The sequence below is a fragment of the Vanrija pseudolonga genome, chromosome 4, assembly GCF_020906515.1.
Source record: "Vanrija pseudolonga chromosome 4, complete sequence".
Taxonomy (NCBI): domain Eukaryota; kingdom Fungi; phylum Basidiomycota; class Tremellomycetes; order Trichosporonales; family Trichosporonaceae; genus Vanrija; species Vanrija pseudolonga.
Genome location: NC_085852.1, coordinates 3,052,367 through 3,062,873, shown reverse-complemented (window position 1 = coordinate 3,062,873; position 10,507 = coordinate 3,052,367). Strand labels below are relative to the sequence as shown.

The 10,507-nt window shown below is 62.1% G+C and overlaps 2 protein-coding genes across 2 annotated transcripts; one reads left to right on the top strand and one right to left on the bottom strand.

The window, feature by feature from the left end:
* Positions 1 to 336: 336 nt before the first annotated feature.
* On the top strand, positions 337 to 1,041 carry LOC62_04G006474 (uncharacterized protein; the record flags this gene model as incomplete). The annotated part of the gene is made up of 5 exons (XM_062773044.1): positions 337 to 370; positions 412 to 527; positions 574 to 752; positions 788 to 908; positions 946 to 1,041. The coding sequence occupies 5 exons, from the start codon at positions 337 to 339 to the stop codon at positions 1,039 to 1,041; spliced, it is 546 nt and encodes a 181-aa protein (XP_062629028.1).
* A 3,268-nt stretch (positions 1,042 to 4,309) lies between these two features.
* Positions 4,310 to 6,014, bottom strand: LOC62_04G006473 (uncharacterized protein). The gene is made up of 3 exons (XM_062773043.1): positions 5,539 to 6,014; positions 5,108 to 5,248; positions 4,310 to 5,050 (listed from the first exon to the last, which is right to left on the bottom strand). The coding sequence occupies exons 1-3, from the start codon at positions 5,598 to 5,600 to the stop codon at positions 4,456 to 4,458; spliced, it is 798 nt and encodes a 265-aa protein (XP_062629027.1). The 5' UTR covers positions 5,601 to 6,014; the 3' UTR covers positions 4,310 to 4,455.
* Positions 6,015 to 10,507: the final 4,493 nt, after the last annotated feature.

Genomic DNA, 10,507 nt, shown 5'->3' with positions numbered 1-10,507 from the left:
CAGGCGCCCACCTCCTGCATGTGGCTTAACGCGTCGCTTGCACCGGCTGCTGCGTGGCGATCGTCGGAGCGAGTCTGGCTCCTTGTCTGTTTCGGACGTGAGGAGAGCTCTCGGATGCAATGGAGTCCGGAGAGGCAAGGAAAGTGGGGCGCTGGGGTGGGAGTGTCATGTCTGAGGCCTGAGCGCACGGGGGGCGTGGCGTGGCGTGGCGTGGCGCGTCTCGGCGCTGGGTCGAACAAGACGCGTGTTTGTGCTCCCCGTCGGCGAGGGATACATATAAGACAGAGGACGAGGGGGGGCTGGTCTCGTCTGATTGCAACCCACACCGTCGTCAGCATGTACCCCGCCACCGCCCTCATCGCCGCTATTGGTGAGTACCAGCCAGCGAGCGAGCAAGCTGACCCATGCCAGCCCTCTCCGCGTCCTCGGTCAGCGCCTTCTCTTCGGGCTGCCAGGACGAGTGCACGGCGTTCTGGGCGCTCTCCTGCCCGACCAACGACCAGACCTGTCTCTCGACCTACTGTTCCGTGAGTCGACTTTCACCGCCCTTCCCTCCCGCCTAACCCACCCCAGTCCAAATCATACGACCTCTACGAGGGGTGCTTCGCGTGCTGGGACGCCAACCCAGACGTCAACTCCAAGACGACAGAAAAGTCCCTCATCTACGAGTACATCTGCAACCTCGTCGACCTGTGCAACCTGCGCAAGAGTCCCATCCCGGGCCCGGCGCCTAGCAACATTGGCTGTGCGGGGTGAGTGCGTGTTCCGGGGGATGCGCTGACGACAGTGGTGCGGGTACTGCGGCTGCTACTGGTGCTTCGACTGGTGGCTCGTCGGCTGGCGGCGGCGGCGGCGGTGCGGCAGTCGTCTCGTCTACGACTGCTGCTGGGAGCGGCGGCGCGGCCTCGGTGAGTTGGTTAAAAAGGACGCGCTGACCCCACCCAGCCCTCGGCGTCGAAGAAGAGCGCGGCTGGGCTTGCTGCTTCTGTCGGAGCGGCCGTGTTCGTCGGCGCTGGCATCGCTGCCGCCGTCTATGCTTAGGTCCAAAGGACCATTGTTGTTGGTACCAAAGCCGTGCAGCGATGAACGTTATTGTTTCAAGTTGGCAGGTGAGCGGCCACCTCGGCGCTGCCACACGAGATAATGGAGTACCAAGTATAGGCACCGCCTGGGTGTCATCAAAGCATAGATACCTGGCAGGCTGCCCGGGCCGATGCATGCGCCGGGCTACAAACCAGCGGCGTGGGCCAAGCAGCAGGCAACCCGCAACCCGGCGCCACAGCCCATCCTTGCTCGCTCACCTCGCCAAATACCCCCACTCGGCCCACTGGCCACGTTTCATCAAGACCCCGCTTGGCGGCAAGTTACTTACTTGCCCCATTCGTCGACTGCGCGCCGAGATTCGGGCCGTCCGAGTAGGGAGCGATAAGCAGCGCGTGCGTGCGGCGTGTATGTTATCAGCAGGCATGTAAGTACATAGACATGGGGCGTGCGTGAGTACGTGCGTGCTTGCAACTGTGGGTTGTCAGCCTAGCGTTCGATATGCAGAGTGCGGTTGATAGATAGAGGTGAGTGAGTGGAAGCCGCGACGCCGCGTATGTAGCAGATTACCAGCCAGAACCTGTCCGCGAACGGCGTCGCCCCGCGCCCCGCCGCACCGAACGCACGACGTCACGTACTTGCGTCCGCAGACAGACGTTGACTCTTAATCTGATACGCCGCGCCGTGCGGCTCGGCCACGCAGAGTTGCCCAGCTCCTCTGTCGTCTTGGCACGCGGCCCAGCGAGCGAGGTATGCAGGTCCGCCCATGGTGACGTCAGCACAGCGGGCGGGCGTGCGGCGAATGTTCGCACGGCGGCGGCCATCCAGTCGTCGGGGAATGGAATGCGAAGCGCCGCTATGTACTGGGTATGTGAGTTCGGAGAAAGATGCCTCGGGTCGGGCCGAGAGGGGAGGTTGGTTGCACTCGTGCGCTCGGCTCGCTGCGGTGCTTGAGCGGCACGAGGTGGTCGAGGTTCGTGCCGCCTGACGGACGGGACGGTTTCGATGCGTCCTCTGGTGGTACATACTGGTGCATGCCGAGCCGAGCTTGCCTTCGATGCGGCATCAGCGTAGCTAGCTAGCTAGCTGGCTGCTGGCTGGCGGGGCCTTGTCCTAGCCGACTCGTGGACCAAGTCGGAACTGTAAGCTGCAAGCTGCAAGTGCCACCCTGTGGCACTCGGAGACACCTTGCGCAAGTCACAAGTGCTAAGAAGGTAACAAGTCAGTCCGAGGCCCCTCGGCAGAGCCTTCAGTCACTGTATGTACTAAATGAGCGAGCATCGGCACTGGCCGCGAGCCATCGGCAGTCGCCTGCACAGCACGCCACAGCCCCGCAGCCGCGGCTGGCCGTGGACCGGATCAAGAGATACAATACACCTCGTGAGACATGGCGCTGCGGGTGTGATATCTGCGCTTGGCTAGTGTCCTCGACGGCAGCGGCAGTGACTGGGCGGGCGTTAGTGGAGCAGCAGTCGCAGTAGAGTGAGTCCAAGGTCTGTCTGTCTGTCTTGATTCCCGTCTGACGTGTGGATGGCTGTTGCTTGCTGGTTGGCGAGGACGGCGTGTCCCGTGTCCACTCACTCGAGAGCAGAGCACAGCCCGCCGTCGTCAAGTCACCCCGCCTCGCTCCTTGGCTCGCCCGCTCGCCCCGCTACTCTCTCTCTCTCCTCGATAGATGAATGGTTTGGTTTGATTGTACATTAGCATTGCGAGCACATTAGTCCTTGAGAAAGAGGATGAAAAGGCAACAGCCTTGACCTCTCGAGACCGCCGGGCACACCTAGCGCAAACTCTGTATAACCGGCCATGTGTCCGCCACACACCTCGACTCTTGCTTTACCCACCCAAGCAAACACACAAACAAACAAACAAACAAACCGCTAAGCGCAAAATGCACATCACTAAACGTACTTTGTACGCTACCACACTTTTGTCTAGCTCGAGCTGCACTAAAGGGGGATTAAGCTGCCTGGAATCAGTTGCGATCTGCATTGTGTGGGGGTTGGTTGGTTGCCACTACGCTTTAGCTGGCTACATTACCGCCAACCGGCTCGTTCCAATAAACAAGCCTGTCCGTCTGCTGCTCGAGCTGCCCTACTACTCAATTCCCACCCGCCACACACACACACACACCACAAAGAGTAAACAAACAAACAAACAAACAAACAACAAGACACAGCAATGCGAAACAAGGCCCCGCCGGCCGGGCAGCGGGCGCCACATCGCCCGCCGGCCACGCCACACGAGCCGCATCATCCACTCGCAAACCCAATCCCAACCTTACCACTACGCATTTCCCCTGCCCAGGGCTCGGCAGCGAGCCGAGCCGTGCCGCTGTCGTGTCTCCGCCGCCACGTTTCCGACCCGGAGACTAGGCTCCAGGGGAAGAGAGGACGTGCTGTGTTGTGTTCGTGGTGTGGTGTCGTCTTCCCAGCCAGATCCGCTGCGCTCACCGCGCCACACCCCCTGCACCGCTACGATAAGCATACGGGAGCAAGGAGGCTGTCTGTCGCATGCCTCGTCCCGCGTGCCGGCAGCTCCCAGCTCCGCCCGCCTCCAACGCAAGGCGACGTCGAGTGAGCTCGGTCGCTCAAGTCGCAGCGACACTCACCCACACCCACATGCCGTTACGAGCTAGTTCCGGTCGTATAGGAATGATGACATGCACCCACACAGACGGCAGGCGAAATGCCACTAGCGGTTAGTTGGGCGGTGGGCAAGGGCCCACCACGGCGGGGGTTAATTTCACATTGGGTCAGCTGTCCTCCTGTTGTTGGAGCGTGGCGAGGCAGCCGCGATCAATCAATGTCAGCACGCAAGGAGCCTGAAACCATTGCGACGAGGTGAGCGGGAGCGAGGGCGCATTGTTGCCACACGCTCGATCGTTCTGGTTCTGGTGCTGCTGCTCTGGCTGTGTGTGCTAGTCGTCGCTATCGCCGCCACTGAGCTCGTCGTCGTTGTCGCTGTCGCTGTCGTTGCCGACGCTGCTGATCCCACTGCTCGCCGGTCCCATTCGATAATGTGGCGTTTAATAGGCTTGCTCGTTGGAAAATGCCGCCTGGTGATCTAAGGCCAAGACCGCTTTCAAGATCGATCCGCACCCACGTTCCCTGCCTTTTTTGCGCTAGAATGCACAGCCACCCACTGCCACTAACCATCGAGGCAGTCATGAGAAAACCGAGTCTTTGATGCCAGCCAAGTCAGTTGGAATCGTCGTCGCAGCTTCCATCGCCGCCGCCGCCGCTGCCACTGCCGCTGCCGCTGCTGCTCTTGGTATCATCACAATTATGCGTGCATTCGAATTGTCCATATGTCATGGCAAGTTACTAAATAGGGGTGGGAAAAAACGACGAGGTGATGAAGAGTCCGTTGTGAACATGAAACGGTTTACTACTAATGCGAGATCGAGGTCGCTTAGAAGAGGGCAGCGCCGAGCAGGGCACCGGCGACGGCGACAGCGGCAGTCGAGGCGAGGCCAGCAACGCCGACGGCGGGGAGGGCACCCGAGCCGTTGGCCTCGGCCTTGGTGGCGTTCGAGCCAGCAGCGCCCGACGAGGCAGCGGCCGAGGGGACGGCGTACGAGACGGCACCACCGCCGGCACCGCCGGAGCCACCACCACCCGAGCCACCACCGCCCGAGCCACCACCGCCCGAGCCGCCACCGCCCGAGCCACCACCGCCGGTGGTAGGGGGAGCCGAGGAGACGGCGGGGGGAGCCGACGAGGCAGGGGGAGCGCCCGAGCCCGAAGCAGGGGGAGCCGACGAGCCCGAAGCAGGGGGAGCCGACGAGGCCGAGGCAGGGGGAGCCGACGAGGCCGAGGCGGGGGGGGCCGACGAGGCCGAGGCGGGGGGGGCCGATGAGGCCGAGGCGGGGGGGGCCGACGACTCGGCAGGGGGGGCCGATGAGGCCGAGGCAGGGGGAGCCGAGGAAGCGGCGCCGATGAAGCCGTCGGCACAGACGCGCCTCTGGATGTCGAGGGCCTGGTTGATGAGGTCGGCACCAAGAGCGCTGAAGAGATGGTTAGCCGCAAGTCTATATCTGAGCCAGGGTCGTGCAGCGACTTACGCAATGCAGGGGGTGGCGGCGTTGGTGAAGTCGGTGCCGTGGGTCCTGCAGATGCACTCGGCGTCAAGGGCCGAAGCGCAGCCGGCCTTGGTGGCGGCGGCCTGCGAGCACGCGGCGATCTGAGGGGGGACCGAGGCGGGGCTGAAAGGATGGTTAGCAACCGTGTACTGGTTGGTGTGTGGGAAAGCGGGTGCGTATGAAAAGGAAGGCCGAGTAAGGAAGGCGGCGGCAACGTCGGGTGGGTGTCGTCATGGGGACATTGTGTGTGGCACCGGCAAGCTTTGGCTTGGCCTTTGTCGACGAGTGATAGATTGGTCCCGCCAAGCAGGTGACCGAGATGGAGATTGGTGGGCAGGCTGGGCGGTGTGTGTGGGGGGGAAGGGAGGTGACGAGTAGAGTGGGAGGAGAGAGAGGGAAGACGGGGTACTTACTCGACCTGCTGGGCAGTGACGGCCGAGACGGCGAGGACGGCGAAGAGGACGGCGAACTTCATTGTGTCTAGGTAGGGAGAGAGAGGAAGGGGAGGAAATAAGAGACGATGAGAGAAGAGAAAGGTGGAATGCAGTCTGGCGGGGTGTTATATAGCTTGCCGGGGGGAGGGGGGGTGGTTGTATGCAGTGGGAGGGGAAGGGGTGAGACAGGTTGGACCGGTTGTTGGGATGATGTGGTGGGTTGGGGTCACTTGACGCTAACGGCCAGAGAGAGAGAGAAGGAGCAAGCCCAAACGACGTCAAGACTACCGGATCAGGTCCAATAGCGCCGCCCCCCCTTGCATGGCAGCAAGTATCCGGCGGCAGCGCCGCAAGCTGCCTTTGCTGCCTCTGAGCCCGCCCCGTTGGCCGCACTCAGTTAGACTGGTACGAGGTTTGGATCGCGCGCAAACACAATGACGAGTGGTGGTGCCGGGTGGTGGGTGGTTGGTAGCCAGCAGTCAGTCAGTCTGTTGCAAGATGGATCACTGCTCGGGCAGGGTCTAACAATCTCTCTCAAAGCCAATAGTCAGGGACCAGGGCAAGGCCCTTCCCTTTGCGCCTTCCTCGCCCTGAACAACAACCTCACTCACAATCCCAGGGTCAAGGACGCAACCTCGTTTTTTTTTCTAGACGCCTTGCCCGCTGCTGCATGCAGGCAGGCGGCAGACAGCATGCAGCATGGCTGCACCCCCCACATGTATCCGGCACGACCCAACACCCACCCACCCTGGCCGCCTGGTACCATGGTAGCCGAGTGCGCCCCTCCCTGTCCCTATGCCCTTCACCCATGCGGGTCGGCAGGAACCACCACGTACTACTGCTGGCGGCCCATGATCGTTATGCTTGCAAGCCGCAGCCCCGGCAAGCAAGGGGACTTGAAGATCGCCGGGGCGTGCGGGGCCGACACCACCACCACACACCACCACCACAGCGCCCACAGCCCACAGCCGTTACTGGCGCCGTGTCTTAGCAGCATACTCCATACCCCCGGACACTTTTTGGCATCATCGTCCCCCCCTTCAGATGTCACTGGCGCAACAGCGGCTTGCACAGCACCAAGGAGCGCATCTGGGTTCGTCGTCATGGTATCCACCTCTTTGCCTTGTTGTGCCCGTCAATGCAATGTGCAATAGCCCCGCTCGCTCGCCCACCCACCCACCGACTGACCGCAACCGGGCTCCCACCTGCCGGAACCTCCCTATGTGTACCAACCTTCCTCTCTGGCCTTTGTCTTTCAGTTCAGGTTCAGCAGCAGCAGCGCAGCGGTGGCTGTGTTTACATTGATTACGCTTTTGATTGGCGGCTATACTCTAGGTTGTGTCTCCTCCCGAGGGTGGTCATCGCTAGCGTCTGGTTGTATCCTGGTTGCTGCTGCTGCTGCTGCTACTCGTTGTATACCGACTGGCTGGGTGGGTGGGTGGGAGTATCGGGCAACTCCTGGCAGTGGTGGTTTGTGTGGTGCCTTGCATCTTGTGCGTTGAAATGATGGGACCTGAGGAACGCCACATTACAGTATCGGCGGCGGCGGCGACGGCGGCGGCAGCAAAGCAGCAAGGCATCTCGTCCCTGAACGCTGCCATTCTTGCGTTTTTGACATACATTTGGGTCCCACGAGCAACACAGGGACTCGAGGGTCAGGCAGGCATTTAGTGGTCCCCCGGTGGCCCCGGACGCCAGTCAACGCCAGTCGTTTGACAAGCGGGCGGGGCGTACAATGCTGAGGCGGCGGCACGGCGGCGGCAGGTCTCGAGTCGAGTCGAGTTTTGTGTTTGCGGCTCGCCGCAAGCCGCATGGCTGCACACCCACACGCATCAGAGCCCAGTGACGGCCGCTCTGGCACACTCTTGGCGCATTACCTCATGTTCCGCATTTAGGCTACGTCGCTTGTCCGCTTGGCTCTTGTGCTCGCCTGCTCACCTGCATCACCTGCCTGCCTGCCTGCCCGCCAGTGCCCAACTGCCCGCCTTGGTCGGAGAGGTGGGCGTGCGCGCAGCACATTCCACTCGAGCATTCAGCAGCCCAGTGTGCCCACATTGTTGCCAGGTTTCAGACGTTGGTTGCCAGCATGGTGACGACCGAGCTCATGCGAGCTTGCGACTTTGGTTTCCACACGGACAGACGGCCCGCACTTTGCGGCGCACGCTGCTGCTTGCACCTCGAAAATAGCGTCAGGTCCCAACCCAGCCAGGGACCACTTTATTGTACTCAGCCCAGCTCGGCTCCAGACTGCCAAGTTTCATCCCACAGGCCTGTCAACATGATCCACGAGCCTGTCGAGTGGGACGCAACAAGCGGCCACTTTGACGCCCCGGCGCTGGGAATCAGAATCCGGTAAACTCTGGGTTGGTTGCGGCAGCTTGCGGGCATTCCACTTGCTTCCCCGAGTGCACATGTGTCGACAGTAGTTTGTGCATGGCTGAATGCATCATGGCTGCTTGGCTGCTTGCAGCAGCTCGGCTCGTTGGCCCCATCCCGCCCCCTCGACTGCTTCGAGTAAACAAAACAAACAGCAAAACAAATGCATGCGTGGTGCCAATAGTCGCAGCACAAACAACAGGAGAATAGAGTGGTTCCAATTCGGGAGCTGCCTCGGGAGTTGATCGGGGCGGCAGACTAGTGTCAGCGATGATGCGGAGCGAAAGCGTGAGAGGCCCCAGGCCCCACACAATGTGCATAACCCTCCCTGGCACCCAGCCGGATCGTGACTGGCGAGTTGCTGCTTGTAGCAACAAATAGTACGTATCCTTCCGTCCCCTCGCCTCGCGCCTTGCGCGCCAGCAGAGGAGCCAGCCGGGGCTAATGCCTAAACTCTACCCAGAAATCACTAAAGGCATGGATACGTAGGTACGTACCTCTGCTCGATCTCATGTCAATCTAGCCCACCTCGTTTCCACGCTGGGTGCTGCCGCCCTCACCCTGTGTCGTCAACCAGCAGCTCCAAATCCTAAACAACGAGCAGTTGCGACGACAACAACACAGTGTGACCTGAAGATCCCGATTACACTGGTGTTGCCTTGCCCACTGCTTGTGGTGCAGCCAGAGGCTAATTTACCCGCCCGCCCGCATGCACCCTCGCTCACACACACTTTGCCGCCCCTGCACGGAGTAGCTCACTGAGTGCGTCATGATCGTCTCCATTTGTGGTGGCGTGAGACTCGCCCGCTCGCCGCCAGCCCCACCGCATCGAGCGAGGCAGCTTGGCGTCGGTCGAGGCGTGCGTGCGGGGGCGCCACCCAGCACCACCGCACCACCTTGCACAACACTTGCATGTCCCACGCAACATGGATTGCGCGCGGGATTGTCCGGCGCCTCCGCAGTAAGCAGGTTGGGTTGGCATCTAGTTGCCGGCCGGCCCGCTCCGTATGCGTATGTGTGTGGCGGGCAGCTGCGAGCGGGCGAGTGAGCGAGCATGCGCGCAAGGAAACGAGTGCGCACGCATAACGCCGCACTCTCTCCCTCATCCCAAGCACACACACACACCACAAGCACCCCATTTCTATGCAAAGAGGCAGCTGAAACACTACCCGGCGCTGACGTCAACGACCAAGCGAAGCGAGGCCACAGCATCCATTGAGGCGCTGATGCCCGAGTAGGAGGCTTACCTTACCTTGCTTTGCTCCGTGTGGCACTAAATCGTGGTGGCGCCGGCGCTGGTGTAGACGCCGCTGTTGCCGACTGTAGTGGTGGTGGCACCGGCGGCGAGCGAATGGACGGTCCTGCAGCGTCCTGTTCCTCGCGCGCTGGCTGGCCCTCGGCGGCGCTGTCTTGACCGGCGCCAGCGGCGCGCCGATGGACGGGCGGTCATCGAGCCCGCCGGGCGTCGTGTAGCTCGGCGGCGTGGACTGGTAGCAGAGGAACGACTAGCACTGGGGCAGGGCGAGGACAGACTGGAACAGGGAGGGCAGGAGACACCGTCCACCTACACCGCTGGCGAGTATGGCGCCCCTTCCGTGGGTAGGTAGGTATGCAGACACACACACAGGGCACGCTCGAAACGCAACTCGGCGTCCTAAACAGTGACATGCGTTTGGGTGTGTGACTTTCTTCCAGTCAACCGAGACAGGCAGGCAGGCAGGCAGGCAGGCAGGCAGGCATGTGGCAAATCTTCGACCGAGCTGACCGACGTCTGCTCTGCTCACTCGTCTCATCGTCTCACTTTCCCATCTGGACGGCGTGCTCGTTCTTTCTTTCCCAACTTGGTTCAAGACCCGCTTACCCAGGCAGGTGCGGGCAGTAAGAGCAACGCAACTACAACCGGCTACAATACGTCCCGGAGGTCGGTATCTGCGCGAGCGCGTGCCGTGGCGCTGCGACGGCGGCGGCGGCGGAGGCGCCGAGTGGCGCACGTCCTCGTGATACGCTTCTTGGCCGCAGTCGCCGGTGGTGGCGTCGGCGGGGCGAGCCACGTCCGGCGAGGTCATGTCCGGCGCCGGCGATCGCGGCGAGCGCGTGGACACCGAGGTTGACGGACTTGGGCGGGCTCAACCCCGCCGACTCGTCCGCAGATGTGCGCCGAGCAAGCATCCGCGCAAGGGTAGCACTGTTGCTCGTTGCGCGCCGGTATCCCGGCACCGGTGACTGACCATCTCACGGCTAACCGAGGAGCACTCACCGCGCCGGTGGACAAGGTTGCTCGACAGGCAAGGGGTGAGGCGAGGTCGTTCGACTCCGGCGTCTGATGGATGGACGGATGACCGCTTTTCGTCGCCGCGTCGGGGTCGCTCATCGCGGGGGTGCTGTTTGGTGGTGACAAACTCGCGCAGGGAGCGGTGTGAGCGGTGTGAGCTGATCCCGGACCGGAGACTGGACTCACGCAAGACGCACCGCCGCCACCAACCACCACATGCACACCGGCAAGCCGACAGACACCGCGACCTGACCTGACCTGATCTGACCGCGGATAGATATCGACCAACCAACCAACCAC

What these genes read in the sequence shown, in the direction of transcription:
- LOC62_04G006473 (XM_062773043.1), bottom strand. Translation starts at nt 5,600, where the DNA reads ATGAAGTTCGCCGTCCTCTTCGCCGTCCTCGCCGTCTCGGCCGTCACT. An exon ending in GTCACTGCCCAGCAGGTCGA is followed by an intron (nt 5,249 to 5,538) that starts GTAAGTACCCCG and finishes CCATCCTTTCAG; the next exon opens with CCCCGCCTCGGTCCCCCCTC. An exon ending in GCCGCCACCCCCTGCATTGC is followed by an intron (nt 5,051 to 5,107) that starts GTAAGTCGCTGC and finishes CCATCTCTTCAG; the next exon opens with CGCTCTTGGTGCCGACCTCA.